At 39.2% G+C, this 24,699-nt stretch overlaps 1 protein-coding gene across 1 annotated transcript in view; it reads right to left on the reverse strand.

The window, feature by feature from the left end:
- OTOGL (otogelin like) overlaps positions 1 to 24,699 on the reverse strand; it is a 106,395-nt gene that overhangs the window by 62,411 nt on the left and 19,285 nt on the right. The window contains 11 exon segments of the mRNA XM_042467983.1: positions 8,521 to 8,659; positions 8,977 to 9,084; positions 11,989 to 12,151; positions 13,402 to 13,454; positions 14,420 to 14,494; positions 15,533 to 15,698; positions 16,199 to 16,408; positions 17,590 to 17,714; positions 19,681 to 19,858; positions 23,026 to 23,152; positions 24,202 to 24,347. Coding sequence (XP_042323917.1) covers positions 8,521 to 8,659; positions 8,977 to 9,084; positions 11,989 to 12,151; positions 13,402 to 13,454; positions 14,420 to 14,494; positions 15,533 to 15,698; positions 16,199 to 16,408; positions 17,590 to 17,714; positions 19,681 to 19,858; positions 23,026 to 23,152; positions 24,202 to 24,347 — 1,490 coding nt within the window.

Below are 24,699 nucleotides of genomic sequence, written 5' to 3' on the forward strand. Positions count from 1 at the left end.
GGGAGAAGGGCCCAACTGGGTGTCACACACACACACACACACACACACACACACACACACACACACATGCCACTGGGCAACAGATACCCTCCCTATCACAGGCAAAGGAGGAAAGAAGCAATATCAGCATCATCCTGTTTCCAGACATAGAAGGAAGATAGAGCTGACACCAGCATCCCCTGTAAACTACTGGAGGAGGAGGGAGTATGAGCAATAACTGACACAGGGGACTTTATAGGTTGCTCTTCCCAGAATGCCTTGGCACTAAAAGATCCCTCCTAACTAGGTTTTCAAATTATAGCCATGTCTGAAGAATTGACCATATAAGTGGAAGGAGCTGTGCATTTGCCACTCCCTGCATTCTGCTGCCTGAGGTTACTTCCTTATAGTATGGATTAGGTCTGGTGAAACTTCTTTTCTGCAGACTCTGTTATTGCTTCTGAATAGATTGATCCTTTTAATGGAGATTAATGTGTGTCTGCTGCTTCACCTGCCATAGAACCCTCTTTTTCTCTAGCTACGGTATTTTGGGGGACTGATGTACAATTTAAAAGAAAACTTGGAGAGCTATTCACAGTTATTTAACATCTTGAAGGAGCCTAGTGTATAACGGTAAATGAGTCTGAAATTGCTGATCTGGAGTAGATTCAGTTAGAAGAATGTAAAACCAGTGCCAACTGTAATAAGATATTTTGCCTACTGCGGAAAAGTACAACAGGTGAAGGGAAAGAAAAGGCCAATTAGCAGGTAGGAGAAAGCACACTTGTGACAATGTAATCACTGATGGATGTATCATTGCTCAATCCACTTACTTTAGGCATACACAAAAGTATTTCCTGCAGCCGTTACAAGTTAGTAGCGTACAACCCTCTAGCACTGTTAGTCTGTTGTAACAAAAACATCGAGACTTGTGCATTTCAATAACTAGACCATTTATAACTAGGCAAAGTAAAAGTCCAAATGCATCCGCTGCTATTCTCTATGTTCTCTTCAAGCCTTCCATCTATATACCACCCTAAGCCTCTTTCAGAGGAAAGCTCTTAGCACTGAAACAGCTTTGATTGTAATTTGTGTATCATCAACAACTTGCACTCATTATCATTGTTTCTGAGGGCAATTTTTATGTTTGTACTGGCCACTGTGTCTCCAAAGCACATACCCTCCAACATTTCAAACAAAAACTAGCACATGTGTGGCCAAGTAACTTCAGAATGTGGTCAAGCCAGGAGAAGGTGCACAGTTTGCTTTTGTCTGAATCTCCTGGGAAGGGTAACTCTGCCCCCTCCTCTCATCTCCCCACTACTGAGTTAGTTGCATTACAAACTACTTTGTATCTGAAGTCAATTTACAGCAATATGAAATAGCCTGAGGATGAATGGGGAAAACAGAAGGAGAGAGAATGGGATATTTTAATAGGAGCTGAAATGGTGGTACAACAGAAGATTTATTGGGACTATCCCTGCCAAACTGAGACAGTTGAAAAGTATGGATAGATGTGCTTCAAGGTTTGTAGTGACCTTTTCTACATGCTTTCCTTTTGGGAGGCACAGTTGGCAATAATGATATCTAAGGTATCTCTGCTGTGGCACTATAGTCATAGAATTCCTTCCATACTGCTCCCATTTTTAGAAGACTGATATAAACTGACCTTTCCAAAAGTTTGGGAGAAAGTGCTGTTTTACCTAATAAAATGCTGGAGATTTCTTAGAATATGCCCTTAAAATTCTGTAGTTTGGGCTTTGAGTACCATGATATACAGAAGGTTTATCTGCAGTTTACAATATATTAAAGCATCATCTAAGTAGGAATCTTTCACAATTACAGGCATATGCTTTATGTCAAGTCAGACAATTGGCTCAGCTAGATCAGTAACAGCTATCTCAGAAATAGGTACACTTAGTGAAACTGAAGCCCGTTACAAACGGGCGTAATAGTACGAACTGGGTCCGTACTAGGGTTAGAAAGGGGCATCACTTCTTGATGCCCCTAACCCTAGTACGGATCGAGTCCGTACAAAATGGCGGCACCCGTTCCACACGGGGTCACCATGACTACATCACCACCGCACCGCCTCCAAATGAGGCAGCGCGGTTGTGATGTCGTTGCACCACGCGAGGGCGCCTAGAGCACCCTTTCTGCGGCGTGAGAAAGAGCTCTGAAACGGAGCTCCTTCTGCAGTTTGTGTCGCTGGCACAGCTTTTAGACGGCTGTGCCAGGGACGCAAGGGAGAAAGGGGCCGGGTGGCCCCTTTCTCCTCCTCCCCGCCGCCATCGGGTGTCCTTGGGGCATGAAGCTCCAATGACACCCATTTCCAGGCCGTGGGGAAGCAGCCTTTTGCCACTTCCCCGTGGCCTGGAAAGCAGCTGGTCGGGGCCTCGGAGGCTGCCGTTCTGGCAGCTGAGGCCCTGATCCGGCGGGGAAAGGGCCGGTTACAGGCCGCCCCAAAGGGGCGGTCTGTAACATGCCTATGTGTCCAGCCTTTCAGATAGGAGTCTTTCCTTGCCCTACCTGGAAACTGAACTTCAGAACATACAAGGTCTTATTTTCACAGGTGATGCAAAACAAAACAAATTACCCTACCACAGTGCTATAGTCCTTCTCCTGCAATTGAAGAACATTTAGTGGGGGTTTTTTTAAAAAAAAATGTTTAGTCCAATGTTAAGGACAAAGAGCTTCTCAAGACAGCCTCCAAAGATAAATATAATAATTCCAAAACTAAATAAATTAAAGCAGGAGACAAAAATTAAAATATTTCATCTAGCAATCCAGCCATTATTTTCAAGTATCAACAACTGGGCATGGTGAGCCTACTCTGAATTCCATTTGTGGGTACTTCTGTACCATGAGCAGTATTTCTCAAGTATAGTCCCTAAGTGGGCACACCTAAGTTGTTAATTCTTCATCCCAGCATCCACTGCAGCCCAGTTTTGTGCTTTGTACAGCACAGCATAAGTTTGGATTTCCCATAGGCAGGAATACTATACTAAGTCCTTCCAATTGCTTAATGTCATCAAGTCTGATGGTGTTCTGTTTCTGACTTATGGTGACCCTATGATGAACCTATCACACAGTTTTCTTGGCAAGATTTGTTTAGAGGTTTAGAGGGGTTGCCATTGCCATCTTCTGAGAGTGAGAGTGTGTGATTTGCTTCACACACAGTGGGTTTCCATTACTGAATGTGCATTCAAACCCCAGTCTTTAGCATCACCATACTAGCAACAAGTGTGAACAGACCATAATTATCTTCTATTCATTAAAATAGCATGCCTGCTGGAAAGCACACACTTTGCTTTAAACCTCAACTTTGCCGCTGCTGCCCCCTCCCCCCATTCTTAATGCAAACAGGTGGAACATATTAAACTTTAATAAAAATGCAAAGCCTCTTTTGAACAGCAGACACAGTGGTAAAAAGAGAACAGATTAAACAAAGCTCATCAGATTCCAAAAGGCTCATGGCCAAATCAAGCAACAGCTGCCAAGTAAGCAAACTGGCATTAACTACAAAGCAAAGAAATAAAAATGAAAACAAAGATACAAAATGCTATTTAAAAATTATCCTTCTACTGTTAATAATGACTGGACCAATAATTCCTGGTGGAAGATCCCTTTAAATACTATATTTTGATGCCAATACCCTATAATCACACCAAGAACCTATGTTATTTACCTTCTGAGAAGAAGCAGTTTAGCAGGCAAGGAAGGCATACATTCTGGATTCTCAAGATTAAAGAAGTTCATATTTCCAACCAAAATGTCAATCTTTATTTGAAATTATTGTCCCACAAGAAGTGTGCATACATCTACAGTCATTCATTGATTACTGTTTTGTTCTTTTTCCAATATGGACATTATTGGGTGTGCAGCTTCCTTTGGGCCACATAGATTACACAGTAAGAAGCTGCAGATCTATGCATATCCACACCATCCTCCTTCTCCCTCTTCCACATGCACACTAATGCAGGTCACTGGGCCGGGAAGGTTCAATCTTACCCCCATCCCTGTAATATTAATATTAAGTGCTCTGATAGGATGATGTCAGAGGATGGCGCAAGGTGCAGTCCCATATCCTCCAAATGTCCTGCTTTGGCAGAAAAATTAATCCTCTGTCATTCTTTTTTTTTCTTTCCAGCTGCTTTCAAAATGTCCCAGTTACTCTGTTCTCCTACATTCCTTTTTTGTCCTCAACTTATTTCAATTGTTGCAAAGTGCGTTCAAAGTGCAAAAGACATTTAGGTATATGAGCTTCATGACTTAGGAGACATTTGTACCCAGGCCTTCCAGGTATCTCAGACTCTAGATAGCAAAATCAAAAACTGCTTAGGCCAGCCTTGATGCCTGCCAAACCCTCTCACTAACATTTCTGAGTTAAAGCCCAGGTGGGGGGGATGCTGGGAGTTCCTTCCCAAAGGCAAAAAAGTCAAGTACAAGCAATAACATTCAATGCTTCTCCCCCTCACATACACAGCTTGTCTTTCCTACTCAAAAGCAAAGAAGGCCAGTGAAAGTGGAAGGATGGATTGCCACACTGGCTTTTTTCAGCAGCTCCTAGGAAATTATTTTGGACTAACACTTCCAGAATGCCCCAGCCAGCAGGAAAAAAAATTAAGCTATGATTTTCAGGCATCAATATCATATAAGTATTAAACAAAACCCAGCCTTTCCCCTTTCTATGGAGCAGAACTGGTGGGACTTGTCACAATACTATTCAAACACTATCTATCTTGCTCTTCCAAAGGATGGAAACTAACACACTAATTAGAAATATAGTGAGTGCCTTTGCTGAATCCTGAATATCCAATAGTTCCCGGTGGCTTTGAATGACCAAACATATACAAGACCAACAGAGCAATATATATATTTTTGGGGGTTCTTTGCTTTCCTTGTGGGCTTTATACAATGCATTTCCAAATATATGGCCTTACTAACTCCCTTCACCTGGGATTTGTCTTTTCAGTTCAGTAATGAACTCTTCCAAGGAGATATGCTATGACATAGTCTGAGAATATCTGGTAGACTACAGTCAACAGCTTTTCTGTAAGACCAAAGAAATCCTTCAACAGCCCTGTGCAGTCCAAATGTTAAGAACAAATTAGCTATTATGAAATAGTAGTTCATTCTTTTAAAAAAAGGCCAAAGGCTGAAAACCTTTCTAGGTAGAGCTGGCATTGCACCTGTCTTTAAAAAAAATGATGCTAGTTCTAGTATCATGAATCTACACAGTCAATGTTTTCATCAGTCGTGTCATCTTGCTTGTTGGATGAAAGGCCTGCAGGCAATATGCCACTTATCTTGTTATTGTGAATGCCAACTTCTCTCCTGAACTTTAGAACTCCACATGTCACTGGCAGAATAAGCAGAAAATTACTGTAGCAGATGGAGTGAATGGTTACAAATATACACAAAACACACATACCTAGGGCAAGGATGGGAAATCATTTGTTGGTGTTTTCAGTATTCCTTTCCTCACACACATCAAGAGTATGTTATGTACCAAGGAACTTGAGTTGGTCATTTTCTTAGGGAAAGGGTGAGCAACTTCAAGGGGGCTTGAAGAGCCACACACTCCTGCTTTGCCCCACATTTTCTTTTATTTTGGGATCATATTTAACTAAAATTTTCCCCCATGCCCCTTAAGAGCCATGAAGAATGGAGCAATTTTGTCATTATTTAATTCTCCCTGGGCTGTATGAGGCCAAGAAGAGGCCTCTCATCAACCAAGAAGTAAACTGGAAAACTCCCTGGTTGAAAAATGACATCTCATGGTTTTAAAACAGCCAGGGGCAGGAACATGGTGAAATTGCCACCATGTCCCATAGGCGACATGAGAGACATGTTATTAAAGAAATGCAAAACAGCTAACAAAATTTTGAACATGGGCTTAATTTCTTTAAATTAATCCAATCTGCAACATGGAAAGCAGTTAGCTATGCTAACATCTAACAGTGCAGTACCAGAGGGCATCCCGTAAGGATACTTTAAGATGAAACACCTCAGCTCAATAGTGAATATGAGGCAATGTGCATTGTTTACAGTTATCCCTCCCTGTTAGTGGACAGACAGCAAGTGGGGAGGGAACAAAATGATGTGTGTGCCCATGGTGTCCATTCAGGGCCGCACACAGGAGCGCGCAGCCAATGAAATCAATAGGACCCCAATACCAGCCATTTTTTCAATTTGCTGGAACGTCCAGAATGAATCCCCCATGAATCGGAAGGAGCAACTATATTCTCATAGCCAAATTCCCCAGTTAGGAACACAAAGGGGATGTCAATGCTGCAGCAGGGTTGGCTAGCCCTTGTTATAGTCAACCTGTAAATTCTACCAAGGATATATTCAAAAGGAAGAGACCTTGGCAAATGGCTATGAGGATGGTCCCAGGCAAGCAAATCCTTCATTCTGTGATGGTCACCAGGAAGTCCAAATGTGTATATCCATCTCAGACTACACCATGTTTCCACAATACACAGGGATGGTACTGTAATTGCGAAGATCACTCCATACATGACAATCCTGTCACTGGCTGACTTTCTCAAAGCATTCTTATTCCCTCTACACAAAGGGAGAAAGGGTGGCAAAAAGTTTGTCTGTTCAGAGAGGGAATGGTATTCCTGTATAAAAGGGACCCACAGCAAGTAAATGTGCTTTGTGGTCACCATGCTTTGCCAAGCTGACCAAACTTGTGAACGACTAGCACAGTCCAATGCACACTGGGTGCTTTCAGTGTGCATCATTTCCATGAGAAATTGGCAATATGCTGATTGCAAATGGAAAGAGCAAGTCATTTAAACACACTAAAGAGGGAAAAGCTTGTTGTTGTTGTTATTTATATAGTGCTGTAGATTTACATAGCACTGTACATAAAAACAATAATAAAAATGAAACCTGCCAATGGCATACATTCTACAAAATACATATAAAACAATAGATAATACATCAAATATCAAATCAAATGTCAGATAACAATCGGATAAAGCGCTTGCAGTACTAGATGCAATTTTCAGCTCATTGCACACTCATTTATACAAAGGCAAACCAACCAAGCCACCATGATCTATTGTTCCCCCTCATCCAAAGATTAAAAAAATCAAGGCCTTTTCACAGAAACACTGAAGAGTAACAGAGAGTGAGATAACCTCTATTTCTGTCTCCTTTTCTTTATCTTCTCTCCAACCACTTCCAGAAAAGAAAAGAAAAGAAGGGCACAATTTCACTGTGCAACAGAAGTACACTTGGAAATTTTCTTTTGGGGGTGGGGATTATACCTTCCAGAATCCCCTAGACAGCGTAGCTGAATTTGAAAGTTTTAGTCCAAAAAGTCACTTCTCCAAGCTCTGAAACAGGTTCTACCTCCCACAATGTTCTCTGAAAGGTATAGCTACCATCCATCATGAAAACTATCAATTCTTCCGATTTTTGGCAGTAGCCATAATTTATATGACAGATGGGAAGCCCCCCCCTCCCCCACGACCCCTTGAGACTCACTTTGTTGTGTGCCTTCAAGTCATTTCTGAGTTATGGTGACCCTATCATGGCACTGTTCTTGGCAAGATTTGTTCAGAGAGAGTTTGCTATGCCATCCTCTGAGGCTGAGAATATGTGAATTGACCAAGGTTACCCAGTGTGCTTCCATGGCTAAGCGGGGATATGAAGCCTCATCTTTTAAATAAGCTGAACTCCTCTCCCCCACCTCACACTATTAAACATTTTAAAACATTAAAATATATTTATAGGAAGCATATAACTTCCTTGTTAAAACAGCTTCACTGGATACTCATTTGATTTCAAGCACAATTTAAAGTGCCAGTAATCACCTATATAATCCTTTGTGGCTTAGGTCTAGACTATATGTAAACCCATCTCTCTCCATGATCCTGCCAAGTGTTGCAGTCATCAGAGGGAAAGCTTTCTCTCTGTCATACCACCCTCATAGACTCAACCTGCTGAAGACATAGGTGAGAACCTTCTCTGTAACTGCTTCTATGCTATAGTGCTCCTGAAGTGAAGCTCATTTGGCCACTTCTCTGATCTCTTTTCACCAACAGGCAAAGAGTTGCATATTCAAACAGTCCTTCAGCCTTTAACTGATTGGAATAGAAAAATGTGGAATGGGTGTGCTGCTTTTTCATATACATTATGTATTTAACATGTTTTAATTGTTTTAAATTAATGTTTTAATTGGATTGACTGTTCCATGTTTTTAAAACTTTTGTACCACATATAGTTTTAACTATTCTGCTATAACTTACACTGTGAGCTGTTTTGAGTCCCTCATTGCTGGAAATAAACCAAGTCAATGAAAGAAACATTTTCCAGCCACTTCCAGTTTTGTTTTGTTTTTTGCAGAGGGGGAAGCAAATTGTGAGGAAATGGTTGGCCTGAAGGAAGGGCCTCACAAGCCAAAATTGGTTCCTGAACCTATCCAGTGACACTGTTTCAACAACTTAAGTTGCCCACCCTTGATTTATACAATAATCTCTGCATTAGAACCTTTAAGAAGCAAAAAGGAAAATGTATCCTTACCTTTACCAAATAAACCTGGCAGTCACTGACATAATCATACTCTAATCCATCAAAGGTATAATAATGTCGGTCCCCATAGACTGTACATACAGCAGGACAAGGATAGTAGGTGCAATTAAATACCCCACGCCGACAAATACTGTTTGAGACAAAAATCAAGATCCTCTTAATTTTTAAACATGTACATGCTTTTGTCATAAAACATGTTCAAGAAAGATTTTACAACAGTGCAATTATTATTTATTCATTGATATAGTGGATATGGTGCTTTTCAGCAGCAGAGATACTCAACCTGTTTGAACTTCCTTCAGATTTATTCTATTTTATTTTAAAAACAGTATTCATTTTAGTCTCATTACATGACTCAAAGATCAAAATGTAAGATGACATCATGCTATATGCAATACTAAATACGATTATACCATCAATCACTGTAATAAAATAACAGCTACTTACCATGTGTAACAAGGTGTAGCTATCGTTTCACCTGACATGTATTCCCAGTCTTTCCAGGTACATGGACAACTGTCAGGCACGTAACATTTTCCTTTGTGCTCTGCCATCCTTTGAAATAAATAAATGCATAAATTGGCTCTTCCACTTGAATTTTTTCAGAGAAAGAAGCAGAGAGAAATTCTGCATAGTTTTTGTTTGATTAGTACAGTGGGCCCTTGGTATCCAGTCGGGTTTGGTTCCAGGACTCCACATGGACACCAAAATCTGTGCATGCTCAAGTTCCATTATATACAATGGCACAGTAAAATGGTGGCCCCTATATAAAATGGTAATATCAAGGTTTGCTTTTTGGAATTTATACATTTTTACAAGTATTTTCAAGCTGTGGATGGCTGAATATGTGGATAAGGAATACATGGATAAGGAGGGGCAACTGTATGGACAGAAAGTAGCCAAGACAAAGGAGATTATCTCATGAGGCTTCTATAACACAGCAATTGCATTTCTGGAGCACATGGAAACATACCAGTATTGAAGCAATCTACTTTGTATGGTGCACTGGTATCCACACTCCCTGCTTCCACTTCCTCCCCATTATTGCCCTATGTAGTACATGTGCATGAGTAGGGAGCAAGATAAGTGCTAGAGGGTTGCAGGGAGGAAAGACCAGGTGAGATCAGGTGGTGGGGAGGTTCAGGGAGAATGGATCAGGAGGCAGGAGAGAGATGTAAGGCAGGACAAATCAGGCAGCAGAGGTACAGAGAGAACAGATCAGATGGTGTGAGGAAGAAAGGAAGCAGGGAAACAAGCAATTTGATTGTCAACACCTTCCAAACAGCAAACAGCAGGAGGCTTGGGGAAATCACCTACATCTTTACATTTAAAAAACAGTAGCTTTGGTATGGGAAGTTGAAATTGGATTGGGGCTGAAGTGCCAGACAGAACTCAGAAAAATTAAATTTTGGGATTATACTTCATACACTTCCCAAGTAAGAGATTATTGCATGAGGCTCAAAAAATAGAATAGAAGCAGGATAGTAGTGTTTGGTTCCTTTCATTAACGCAATCACAGTGAGAGTGGAGCTCATGCAGCAATCTCTGTATTGGCCATACTGTTCGTGGGATTCTGTGAGTAATAGTACAAGATATACTTTTCCATGCTTGGATTAGGTAGAGCCTTTTGTAAATTGGTCTATCGATCACTTTGTTTACAAAAGGCTCTACTCATATATTCGTATTTTAAAAATGAACTGGTAGACAAACAATATTTGCCTGATCAAAATAACCTGCCCACCTACTACTGAACCTGTTAGGGAAAACACAAATGCCTGTACTTTTTCTTAGTGAGGCAAATAGCTCCTTGGAGGGCATAGTAGATTTATGTTAGTCATCAGCACTAACATTACAGGGGTTATGTAACAGATGCCATTGATTCCTTTGCAGACACGCTGCACATAGTCTTGATATATGAAATGTCAGAAGCAATTTCAAGATATTGCCACTTGAGAATTCCTTATATTGCTGGAAAGAATAACTGTTTTTGCTCAGTAGCAACCAAAGGCAGACTAAATTCAGATAAAACATTATCCTTCCTAAACAGAAGCAGTATCTTGGAAACCTACCTGTGTATACAGAGAAATGACCAAAGAATAATTGTGAAACAATAGCATAAATGTATGCTTCCCCTGCCACCACCACCCCAACAAAAGGTTCCCTTTAGAAAATGTTAAAAAGGAACAATAATAGTGGGGGGGGGGGGGATTACATGAGAACACATTCATTTATCCTTTGGCTGCCCCAATGCTCAGTGATAGTACCAAGTTTTCTCTCACTGAAATCAAAGTTGCCTCAAAGTGCCTATCAGAGGCTGTATCATGCCTGGTTAATTATAAAATATATATTTTATAATATATAATATATAAAATATATATTTTAACAACTGCTGACAGACCGCCTTTGATAGGGCAATTGTTTGCTAATGAGTGGATGAGTATAATCTGCTGACGTTTCATTAATGAGAAGTCAGAGAGGGAGATGGTCTCCAGGACTGACAACTGAGAGTATCTTCAGGATATGTAATGAGAATGGAAAATTTCTTGCCAGTGAAGGAATGGACAAATGTGAGAGGCTACATTACCCCTAAGAGAACCTGGGTGGCCACACGCTACCACTGCAAAGAAACAACACCCCACAACTTTTTGCCTCCCAAATATCCCTCCAATGCCCTTAAGGGACTGTGGGTGTCATGTTTGCCATATTTTTATGCCACCAGGTCATTATAGACCCAGGCGAGCCCTTTTTTTCTAAACAGAAAGTTTCTGGCAGTCACATCTAGTTTACATCTGGTTTATTTTGTTTTTTTAAAGGCCCTAAAATGGCCCAAGGGGGCCCAAAACAGAAAAAAAAAATGTCCCCCAAGGGCATTTGGAAGCAAAAAACATTGGGAAAGGGGGTATATAAATGGCCCTGAGGTGCCATATGACAATAAACAAACTAGGCAGTTTTCCCTCAACTGCAACTGCTTCTCATTTAGTCCAAACTACGACGAATAACAGCTTTGGAAGAGACAAGCTATTAAATCAGTTTAGTGTAATATCCTGCTATGTTCTGAAGCCCTTGTCCATACTTCCCTATTTCAGACACCCAGGAATCCACTGGTCAAGAGTTGTCCTCCCCAAAAGTAACTTTTCCAAGTTCCAGATTGGGTGAAAGCAAAAACTAGACCACTTGCTTTGTCTGCAAGCTTGCTACAATGCTACATATAAATGGAAAAAAATGTTCTCTTTTATTGATTTAGCCAAGATGTAATTTTCCAAAATTGGTCTGTCGATCATCTTGTTTAAAAAGGCTCTACTCATATATTTGTATTTTTTTAAAAAAACCTGAGTCTCCAGTGTTCTCATCTAAAAGAAATGAAAATAATTACAGATTATTTTATCACTGAAATAACTGGAAGAGATGAAGCACACATAAGAAATAATAATGAAGTCTTGAGCTCTCAGAAACACTCACCCAGGAGGACAGATGCAACCACTTACACATGGTGGAGATGGTGCACAGGTAAAGTTCATGGCTAGGTTTGCACAAGACAGCTCACAGTTTACCCCAGCAGATGGCAAGCCAGGTACATGAGATCGGCAGTCATAGTAGATCTTTCCTTCATGGCATGTCTGAACTGCAAATGTGAAATGCAAACCACATGAGATCAATTTGTTCTCAATTCTACTTTGAATTCAATTGGGATTAACATATTTATTTTTACTGGCATATGATTTCAGCAACATGAATACAGATATTCTGCTAGCCACATTGTGATACTTTATTCTTTAAATGATTTTTAAAATCCTTCATTTACCCTATGTAGGATTATTACCATGTGACAGTGTTTAGGATTGTCAAAATTCTCCAAATAAGAACAGTGACGTTTTATAAATTAAGCTTTAAAGTACTGCAAATTTCAGCATGCATCAAATAACTTCTTATTTGACAAACCTCAGCTCATTTCACATAAATCAAAAGTATTGATTAATTCTTTTTATGCTAAATTGTGCATAGATAATTTTCTGATTACATCACTCAGATGCGGTACAGGAAACTTTACAATGTTATTTCTTAAATTAAATGTGAATACATTCTTTAAATTACAATTTGAAAGGTATTTGAAGTTAGTAAAATAAATTTTACATTTGTTTGACAACCACCAATGGCTATGTTCTTATAACCCAACAAGTGTTATATCTATACAAATAGTTCCTAAGTCAATAAACTGATATGCACTGGCTTCACTGAACATAAGCAGAGTACATCCACCCATAGATCTAATATGAAGCTTACTATTTGGAACTTCGGGCAAGACTGAAACTGGCAATGTTTCAAAGGATAATAATGTTCCAGCTAGTTCCATAAAATATTACCAATTTGTCTATTTGAATGAATGTATGTATATACTTGTTCCAAATGATGAATACTGCTGATATTTCTAAATCTAAGGAAAAAGGGGAGATGAGTCTAAATAAAGATGATTTATTCAAGTCCACTCAAATTGACCGGCATCCATGGACAAACAGAGTGGTTTCAACTCACAGTTCACATCCATCCACCTTCCTTACAATATTCCGTGGCTGAATCCAAAAGAAAAGTAACTACAGGGGGCCTGATACAGACAGGCCAAAATAAAGTTGCTTCGAGTCACTTTGGAGGTATGGTGTTTCAATTATGAATGTGTACTAAGAGTCCAGAAGCTGCACCAAAGCCACACTCCAGTCCTAAGGACTGGAATGCAGCTTTGGTGCAGCTTCCAGAGTCTTAGGACGCATGCATCATTGAAACACCATATCTCCAAAGTGACTCGAAGCAGCTTTATTTTGGCCTGTCTGTATAGGGCCTAAATAGTATTTCTTATTCTGAAACAACAGAAGGAATTACCTGCAGGAGCTGCAGTGGCTTCAGTACATCTCATTGTTCCATTTAGACACTGGCTAGTCAGTGAACATTAAAAATAGACATATTTTCATAGTTTAATATAAGAAAATTACAACTCTTATTTTAATAACAGCAACATGTTCATCAGAAGAAATTTGTGAAACCTGATATGTATTTTCATAATGCAATAAATGAAATACAATTTAGGAATATAACAATCATTAAACTCCTAAACTTTAAAAACATTTTTAAAATGTAACACTTGTATTTAATCCCACTTTAGCTAAATTGTGCTGAGATCACTGGGATTGCTTGGAATCACTAGGTCAATTCCTTTGGCTTTCCAACATGGGTTATATGTCTAACTGTTGTTATACTCTGGATGTGTCAGGGCAAGACTAATGTTTTGAAGATAGCATCAAGGACACTATTACATTGCTGTACTCAATCATGAATGACTGGCAGGCCCATCCTCACCCTTCTCTATGCAGGCAATTAGTCACTAATTTTGTTCTTGAAGGAAGAAATAAGTAATTTTAGCAATTGTCTTCCTAGTGCAAAACTGCAGTCTTTGAAGACTATTCCAGTTCAGACTTATTTAGCACAAAGTCCAGTATGTTTTTTTGTACATTAAACAGCCCAGCATTTCCTGTGCAGAAAATAATGTTTCTCTGTAAAAATATTCTACACAAAATTCACAGATTTTTCTGTACAATTTCTTTCCTGTATAGAAATATTATTTTTCGTGTGGGAAATGCTGTCTCCAAGCAAATAAAGTAGTTCAAAATGTAGAGAATGGTGACTAGTGTTGTATATTATATCACAGTTAAATTAAAAAACTTTAAAAAGTTAACGAAAGCAACAAGCAGTATATGAACCTTGTTTGGGAAAGCATACTAAATGCTCAGTATCAGAAGCAACTGTTCATATATCAAGAACCACAGATCCAAAAGTCAGTCTGTGAATTCAGCGCTATCATATTTGATAGATAAAAGATGAAACACGTAATAATAGAACTTACCATGAGCCTAATGGTGTGGGCATAATTTCCCCGGGTTGAAAACTTCTTCCTTTATAGTAACACCGGCAACTAGCCCTGAAGATACAAAGCATCTGAATATAGATAGGTAAAGCTCTACAGAACAAACCACACAATCCAAGATTGACCTACTCATCATAATAAAGATTTTTACTATATATGAAGGGAGAAATGCCAGAAGTCTAAACTGGTTTCAAAAGAAAGAGGCACTAGAAATAATATACAGTTGCCCCTCCTAACTCATGGATCTGGAATCCACACCCTTGAATATCTGCAGAGGGGCGACCTCCACTATCTCCAATGGTATATGCGCCCAGGCCATGAACACAGGAGTACCCCATTCAAGCATATGAGGCTTTAATATGTGCAAGCCTCCATTTGCTCCTTACTTTCTAACTATGGTATGCTGTGATCCTGGTGACATCAGCCTGTCTATGGAGGCCTGTTAAAAGGATGGTATCACCAAAGATCACCTCCAGATCTATGATTTTAACTTCAGTTAGGAAACGCAAGGGAAAGTAGTCCATATATGTATAAGTCAAGGGTAGGTTTGGGGGGTCAAATTATGGCCTTTGATATGACCCATATCAAGAGTAAAACTTAGGGGCCTATAACAAAGGTTGTAAAGGATGAAGCAAAGGGAAACAATGCCAAAGAATTTACAAAATTCTGACAGGCTTAACTGTTTGTGTTCACCCTAAAGACTGGCTGGAACAGGGAACTACCATAAATGGTGGCTGTAGGATATGTGGAGACTGCAACCAGGCACAGGTGGGAACAAGTAAAGGCTCACATGTCAAAAAGGTCTGAAGCAGCTGTAGTACAGAGAATAGATGAGGTCAGTGCTTCTTTTAAGTGTCCCCGGGACAGACTAAGCACTCACCTTTTGCCACTGTACTCAGAGAAGGGGATGGTTCCTTTTTTTATGTAAGGGTTAAAGTACATTATTTTCATTGACCCATGGATAACCCAAGGTTTTTGGCTCAATTTTCTGATGAAAATTCCTCAACTTATATAAGAATATGTACAGTATATTGAACAGTACAGTTATAGTGTGTGTGTGTGTGTATTAAAAATCTATTTAACATGGCTTACACTGGCACACAAAAGTTGATAGAGTCTTCAAAGTATTTTCCCTGAGGGCAGTTACATCCTTCTGCACAGTCATGATCACAAGTATCCAAAACAGAAAGGGAAGAACAGGAATGTTCACAAAAAGAAGAACATGGGTGGTACAGCATACCACTTCTGCACACTAATGCTGTGGAGACACAAAACGTTATTTCAGCATTGGAAATAAAATGCAGTGCAGACATCAAGTTTTAATAAAATATAGAAGAAATCTTCAACCTCCATTTGTCAATCAAATCGATGATAATTCTAATGAGCAGCAGAGAACCTCAACAGCCTCTCTGTATCAATACCTTGTTCAAGATATTTCTGGTAATTTAAGACCAATTCAGATTTGACAGCAGCAAACTATCCCAGAAGCCAGCAGTATACTTCTAAAGGATCCCACTGCTTCTACCAAAACAAGCCATTCACTCCTGCTGCCTGTAGCCTATGCAACCCCTAAAAACCTGTCCTGAGAGGCTAGGAAACTCTGGGGGAGATTTCTGGAATGGCAAAAGGAAAGGGAAGAAATCGAATTCAAATTGAAATATTTGGAAACAGAGTCTGTGTACTTTGTTTAGCTAAATGCATCTATCCTAAGAACATTTCAATTTTTTGTGTAAACTATATTTGTGTTCAGAAACTTACCACAATATGAGACTTGAGACCTGAAGTCAATACTAATTCCATGCTTTCTGCATACATGGGCATAGTGTGCAAGGGCATTGCACAAACAGCTGCTCCCACATTTGCAAGCATCAAAACGGCACAGCTGGTAATATAGCCCTGGGTTGATGTAGACATGACATGGAGCAAAGAGGTCTTGATTGATGACATCACACTGGGATGCATATCCAGCTAAGGAAAAGTGGTATTTGTCTTATAACAATGCTAATGCTATTGAAACATTCAGTAAAAATAAATGGCAAAGACAGATAACATATACCACAGAAAAACTGTAGGCAGCTCAAATGTGTGCAAATAGAAGGGAATAGTCCTCTTTTCACTAATTTCAGTGGGTTCGATCCAGTGATGGCTCATTGCTCACATTTCTGAGGGGTGGTGAAGCCACTCCAGGTTTTAATTTAAAGGCACTTTCCAAGGTATTAAACCCTTTTTCCAAGTAGGTTCAGCATTTTGGAGAGCTCCCTTAAAGCTGTCTAAAACCTGCATTCACCACCCCTCTGATATGGCTCTAACCAACCATCGCTGATGTACTGAATGGTCATTTGAATCAGCAGGATTTCAGCGAAAAAAAGCAGTGGCATCCCTAGTTGGGTGTGGTGGGTGCACAATGCACTGGGTGATACCCATCAGAGGGGTTGACAACACTGGGGAGGAGACGGTAGCAGCTTCAGTACATCAAGGAGACCTCAGGGGGATGGGAACAATGGCAACAGTGGACTGGCAGCAAATGCTGAGGCACCTCTGTGCTGATTCCCATTGTCTTTGTTCCCACCACAGCTGCACTTATTCAGGAGGAGGAGGAGGAAGGGGGTGAAGCAGAAGAAGAAGGAGGAGGAGGAGGAGGATTCACCATGACCACCTTCTTTCCCTGACTGGTCTGGCCATGTTTTCCCAAGGGCAGCTCCCACTCAGTAGCAAAACCCTAGCTAACCAAGAATGTGAGAGAGGAGTTTTTTGCAGCGGGGGGGGGGGGGGGTTGGGGGTGGTTTTCTCTGAGTCTTGGGTGGCACTTTTGTGCACAAAGTTGAGCATTGGTGGCAGGGGGTTATGTGATGTCATACATAAGGGGGGCTCCCCAATTCCACTGACTGCTGCCCCAAGATCTTCTGGCTGGTGAGGGGTGTGGCCATGGGGGTGGCACCATGAGCTGCACTAGGATGAAAACAACTCTAGAAACACCACTGAACAGGAGAGCGATTTACCTTTTTCAGTATGATTGTCCTCAAAAGAATAGATTAAAGGAAGAAACCCAGCTCATTTGAAGGTAATAATAAAGCCCAAACACCAGAAAAGGCAGATCTGGTCAACAGACTGTGAGAATTCTATGTCAAAATTATGAAATAAAAGTGCACCATTTTGTTGGTTAATGTTACAAGGATCAACCACAGGGATGTTCACAGGCACATGACATGCTGATGAAACCTTCCATGCACTAGCATGAAGCTGTGGCGTTCCTTCGATCATTCCTGCTGGAGAACTGAAAAAGAAATTGCATGATTAAACAGAAATATCAGACTGCTCAAGAGAAAATGCCTGTGGGCCTAATAGGGGCTGGGAAAGACTGTATGTAATAATTATCAAATTGTAGCAAGCCTAATATATATTGGGTGCCACAGACAGTATGCCATTACTACATGAGATGTGGCATTCAGTATTATACATGACAAACTTCATTAGTTTTTCACAGGCTGGGGTCTAGGACATATACTATATTTTCTGGCATATAAGACTACTTTTTAACCCAGGAAAATCTTCTCAAAAGTCGGGGGGTCATCTTATATATAAATATATATAAATTTTATTTTTATACCACTATTCCTTGGAGATCATAGCGGTGTACAGAAAATGTAAAAACAGTGTAAAACAACAAGCCCCCTCCAACCTCCCAATTATACAATATAAAACAGTTAAAACATCATAAAACCCCCAATACAAATAACAGCAGTACAATAAGAATACCAATGACAAGATAAAATGCCTAAAACATCACTAAAGGGGGAGGGGGTGTCATCTGATATGGCAGGTCCCGAAACTTTCGAGCCAGAATGGAGAATCTGCGGTCGCCGCACATGGTGGGGGAGCTCAAAAACGGCCGTGGCGTATGGAAAAAAGAGCTGTGTTTGCGCTATCAGTCTGATAGTCTTGGAGACAGGGAGGGCTGGGCAGGCAGGGAGAGCTGACCAATCCAAACAGGCTTTGTATACAAAATGTTTTCCTGCTAAGTACTTGCATGTCATAAGCATTTGAATTAAAATTACCATATTGAATTCAAATCTGATGTTTTTTAATTTTTTATTTGGTGTGTGTTGGAAGAGGGGTAGTCTTATACGACGAGTATATCCCAAACTCGAAATTTTAACTGGAAAAGTTGGGGTCGTCTTATATGCCCAGTCGTCTTATATGCTAGAAAATACGGGTAAATATTTTAATAATAATAATAATAATAATAATAATAATTTTTATTTATATCCCGCCTTTCCAATTGCATGATCAAGGCGGCTTACAAGACAAGAAACAATAAAATACGGATAAAACATCACAATATAAAAAGTTTAGAAACATCATTACTAGGGGTAGGAACGGGAATCTATACAAATCACAATTTTCCCCAGCTCCCATATGAAACTTCCCAATATTTTAAGTTTCCCTTCTGAAAGCAACTGTGATGGTGCAGTTTTTGCCATATATAGCCAGCTATAACCAAAATGATAAACCAGGCATATTCCAAAGTGAAAACCAGCGGGATGTAATGGTTTGTTTGTTGAACTTGGAAAATAACAGTGACTTTCGGAATATATGCAGCTTGTTATAAGGAGGAAGGTTAACTCTGGATGGAAAACACATTCTGTACCACTTTTAGCGTAATGACTACAGTTATTTCCCAGAACATAGATAGGAGGGTTGCCAATTAGAAGATAAAATAAAACCATCCAGAGGATTTAATACATTTTCAAGCACAGTAGGTGTTGATGGATTGGTGTCACATATGTGGTGGAGTGTGGAAGAATATGTGCATAAAATACCTCTATTCATGAGTAAAGATAAAATGCAGGGATTCCCCGCTCCAAAAAAAAAATTAAGTAAAATATTAACATTAGCGTTTTACAATTCACAGCTTTAGTTTATGTATATTTCCTTTTACCCTGATATAGTTTCAGGGGTCTCTTGAGAGCATATTCATGTTGATACTCACTTTATATGAAGACCTTGTGGTTGATGCCCTATAGTCATGTAATTTGGAGATTAGTCAAACACAAGTAAAATCATTCTCCAGAAAACCTGTACTGTCTTATCAATTCGGGTGAATGAATAGGTGCCATATTCTATACTTTAGTACATATTTAATTTTATGGCTATCAATACTCATTACCCATAGTTTACATATGGATTGATTAGAAGGCTAAATAAAAGAAGGATGAAGTAATTGTGTCATTTAAACTTACAGAAAATCATCTCTCAAATTCCCATTGTAAGTTCCACAAAGACCCAAAGTTCTTTTCTTCCAATCAGTGCTGAGTTGAATATACACTCTTTCACCATCTTTAGCAAACTGGATTTTTAAACCAAATTTAGTTTTCAGCTGGACAAACAATGAAGACAAGTTCTGGATTTCAACATATCCTACACAAAACAGAAGAAGATCCCACCACAAAATTCAAAATAATTGTCCAAGGCTTACACAAACAGCCACAGCTGAAATCTAAGACATGCCCACTGAAGAAAGGGGGAAAGACAATTTTCATTCATATATTCTTACCTCTACATGCCTCAAAATCAGTCCAAAAAACTGCTTTGAATGGCCAGGGGACACCCTGCTACACCCCCCAGAACAACAAAAGCCACAAAGGAAGAGAAAATCAAGGAAAAACATTTCTTTCCACTGATTGCAGTTCTTACTAGAACTTACTTCCTTTAACAAACAGGAGACTTCTATTTTGTTTTGTTTTAACTTTATTCAAAATATATCATACAAAATCTTGCAATCATAAGACAATGGTATAAAAAGTTTCATGGCATTAAAAAACTTTCCTTGTTTAAGTTTTAGACAATTCGATTCATTTAAAATAAATCTGACCTTAAAGAACAGTGGCTAGACTGAGGAAAAACGGATGTAAAATTTGTATTAATATAATCTACAGTGGGTCCTCGCCTTACGCGGGGGATCCATTCCGGATCCCTCCGCGTAAGGCGAATTCCGCCTATGCTCGAGCCCCATTGGAAATAATGGGGCTCGTGCGCGGCGGCGCAGGCGCACGCACCCATTCAATTGAATGGGATGCACCGCCCCTTATGCCCCGCGTGCGCCAGCGGCTTTGAGCGCCTATGCTCAAAGCCGCCTATAAAAAGGCAGTGTATGGCGAGGCGCGACTGTATAAGAGGAGACCATTTTTCCTGAACAGGTCTTTGATTTTGTTGTTTTGAGTTATATTTCATGTTGTATGTTAATTTCTCCATAAGCCATTGATCCCAAACTCCTTTTCACCAGCTATCCAGGGATACAAGACCTATTTTCCAATTATTAGCCACTTCTAGACGAGCTACTGTCAGCAAAAAAGATATCAACTTTCTATTTTTTAAAGATTCATTACCTTTTGTGTATATTGAAAATACAAAAGAGCTGGGCAAAAAAAATATGTTTTGTTTTGTAATTGATGCAATTTGGTTGCTCACATCATGCCAGCAGTAGGTAATTTTGGAACAGTGTAGCTACATATGGATATAAGTCCCTAAGAGACTGGACAACCTCTCCAACACAGAGGTGATATAGATTTTATCATCTGTGATTTCCTAATAGGGGTCAGATACCATTTATATACTAGCTTTAGAAAGTTCTCTTTGGTTAAAGCTGATCTTGACTTCAACACAGAAGATGACCAAATAGCATACCAGTCTGATTCTGGAATTGATATATTTAGTTCACTTTCCCACAACGTTTTGATACTTAATGGTATCATGATATGAATTCAACAAGATGAGATGATATATTTGGGAGACTGAACCTTTACTATTTCCAACAGGATCATTGCATAAAATTTCAAAGGGAGTCATAGATCTCAATCTTTCCCCTTTCTTAAGGAGCCCTGGTGGCACAGTGGTTAAATGCCTGTACTGCAGCCATTCACTCAAAACCACAAGGTTGCGAGTTCAAGACCAGCAAAAGGGCCCAAGCTCGACTCAGGCTTGCATCCTTCCGAGGTCGCTAAAATGAGTACCCAGACTGTTGGGGGCAAATTAGCTTACTTGCTGTTCATCGCTATGATCTTTGGAATAGCGGTATATAAATAAAACAAATTATTAATTAATATTATTAAGTAAGCTAGAGGGGAAAGTTTTTATTTGCTTAAATTGAAACTATGAGATCGTTAATGGGTCTAGAGTTGATTCTAAATCTTCACTTGATTTGAGTTTATTATTCTTAAAGAGGTCTTTAATTTTATTAATTCCTTTTTCTTCCCAACCTTTATATTGCCAAAATTTATCCTCATGAAAAAAATTTGGATGATGTAAAAACAGACAATTAGGTGACAAATCTGGAGAGAGAATATCTTTCCATTTTTGCCAGATCTCAATGGTAGTTTTAAACCAAGGGTTGTTGAGTCCTTTAATCTCCTTTCATGATCCTTTTTTTAAAAAAATTACTGTAGAAAGTGTGTAGATCTATATTAAATTCCATTTTTACCCATGAGATATTACTACTTTTTTTCATTAAACGGATTGCCTGAGATTTCTGTTTTAAGGGCAAGTTCATATCTCATCCAAATATCTCTGTAAATTACAGAGAACTGACACTTGGTTATTCTCATTTACTTTCATGGGATACACAAAAATGGCAGACCTTCAAAATCCACACATTTCAAATTATTTTAGCACCAAACAGATACATTGTCTATCATAACCTATTAATTTTAAAGCAGACTGCATACTTGCATATCAAAAACTTTGTCATCATTATCCCAATTACAAACAATAGCAGAGAAATGAAAATGATGACAGTTTTCTCCAAACCTTGTGGCACCTCCCTAAAAGGTGGAAGAAAATGGAGGAGGGCTGGTGAACAGTGGTCAGTGCATCATCAAGTAACAGACAATTTAAACAGAATAGTAACTTCTATCCAGTGTGTATATGTTTATGTTCAAGCTATTTAAAATACTTTCACATAGTAGTCCCCTAAAAAGACCCTCAAAGCATGATATATCATTTAACTGTGTGACAAGAGAAACTTATAAAAAATGCTTCATTTCATGCATTTTTGCTTTCACCTACAGAAGAGATGTAGGGCAACTTTCTAATTCATTTCGCATGATGAGTGAAAGCTACATGCTAGTCATTCAATGCCCAAAGCATAACATATCAATTAACTGTAACAAGATAGGGTTTAGGGCAAGAAAACTTGCTTCATTTCATGCATTTTTACTTTCACATATAGAATTCTAGTGATGAGTGCCAACCACCTAACTCAATTTACATGATGATTGAAGTCTGTATGCTTATCTGTCAGTGCCTTCAGTTATTTCACTTGGTCTATTTCTCAGCTCCAAAACTGGAGAAGAGCTTTGTGCAGATACGAAACCATAAATTATGAATTCATTTTAAAAGAAAAATGATGATTTAGCTGAACATTTGTCCTTGCATGAGAACATGCACTCATGCACATAGTTCAGGTTCATTTTTTATACCTTTTCATAGAAATAGCTTGGTTAGAATTTTCTAACATAATATATTAAGAACATTTAGAAACATGAGAGGAAACCATAAGACCCCACATTGATAAGGTAAAAGTGTCTTACCATTTAGATTTAAAGCTTGGCTAGAATAGCCATATTGAACTTCACCACCACGGTTCAGAGTCACTTGACTGTTTATATCATCTTCCAGAACAAGTGTTACAGACTGAATGCATGTGTGGTCAAGGTTCTATATGAGTCCGTGCAAAAGAGTTCCAAGGGGGGAAAAAAAGGGGGGGGGGTGCAGAAACATTTTCATTAAATTAAGTATGTGAAAGTAACATTCCATTTTGATCAATGTTATGTTTTTATTATGCCTTCTTCCAAGGAACAGGAATGCTTTCCCCAGACTTGTCATTTTATTCTCACAACAATCTGTGAGACTTAGGGGCTCGACAGACTGCCTCTTTTAGCTCTGGATCAGGGCCGCGACAACTACCTGCTGTGGCCCCAACTTCGCCTTTCTGCAGCACAAAAAGGAGCTGCAAAAAGCAGCTTCTTTTTGCACCCTGGAAAGGGTGCCATAGCTGCTGGAGCACGGCTTTTCCATGCTCCTTTGGTGCTGTGTCATGTAGACGCAACGCCAACCTAATCATCTGTAAGACATTTACTTTAGAAGTTATAACAATGTACACTTCATTTCACTCTTGGAATGAGACCAGTTCAACAAATCAAGTAAATTAATAAGTATTTTAATTCTTAAAATTTAATGCAAATAAAAGAGGAACTTCATGGTGCAGCAAACTCAGCATATTCTGGATTTAACCACACACCGCCAGCTGGAATGCCCTATCATTAATATTTCAATATTCTCTGAGCTCTCAGATTTATTGTTCCAAGAAATGAGAGAGCTTATAAAATATCAAATAAATATCTCAGTCAGCTTCAAAACGCCTCTTATCTGGTTGGCTGTATATCAAAACTGTTCAACCCTGTCACCAAGAGCATTTATCTGCCTAAGACACCTGCTCAGTTTGTAACCAAATATGTAGATGCTTGTGTAATCATGCATGAATGAAAAGCTCTGTAGACTTAATCTCAGTAAAAGGCACAATTGGTTTTACAAAAGGCAATCCTTACAAATGAAATAAAATCCAGGTTATGGTCAGCTAAATGTTCAATATTAAGTAAAAGAGTGATTTACAATTGTTAATCTTCTTAATTTATTGGCTGTAACTGCATAAAGTTATGTAGGCATTCCTTTATCACCATAAAATTTTAATTTAAGTAGAACTTTACCTGACCACAGGGAGTTTTCTGTAAGGTGATTGTAAATTTGTCTTTCCCAATGCCTTTCACCAGAATATATTGACATATACCAAGGAAGGTGTAATGGCGACCATCAAATGTTGTGAAATGGGAATCACCAACAATTGAACATTCCGCTGAAGGCAAAGAAAGGTAAGTAGCAAAATTGTTTCACACAGCCAGATGACAGCATGTAACAAGCAGTGAGAACCAATGCAGGTTAAACATCTAAATCTTCTTTTATCTCTTTTTCTACTTCTATCCTTACTACTTTATAAGTCTTATCACACCATGGCATCATAGCATCACAATGACTCATTAGTCTTGCTATTGTCTCAGCCTTATTGCACGACGCTGTTGCTGTTCTGTTGTTCTCCAGAGGGAGATAGTTTTGCTTGTTCTCCCCTGGGAGATTGTTAATGACCTCCTTTCCCACTACTTTTCCGCCACAATTTCTCATGCTAAAGTTCAATTGCACTTTTTTTGGGC

The sequence above is a fragment of the Sceloporus undulatus genome, chromosome 5, assembly GCF_019175285.1.
Source record: "Sceloporus undulatus isolate JIND9_A2432 ecotype Alabama chromosome 5, SceUnd_v1.1, whole genome shotgun sequence".
NCBI lineage: Eukaryota > Metazoa > Chordata > Lepidosauria > Squamata > Phrynosomatidae > Sceloporus > Sceloporus undulatus.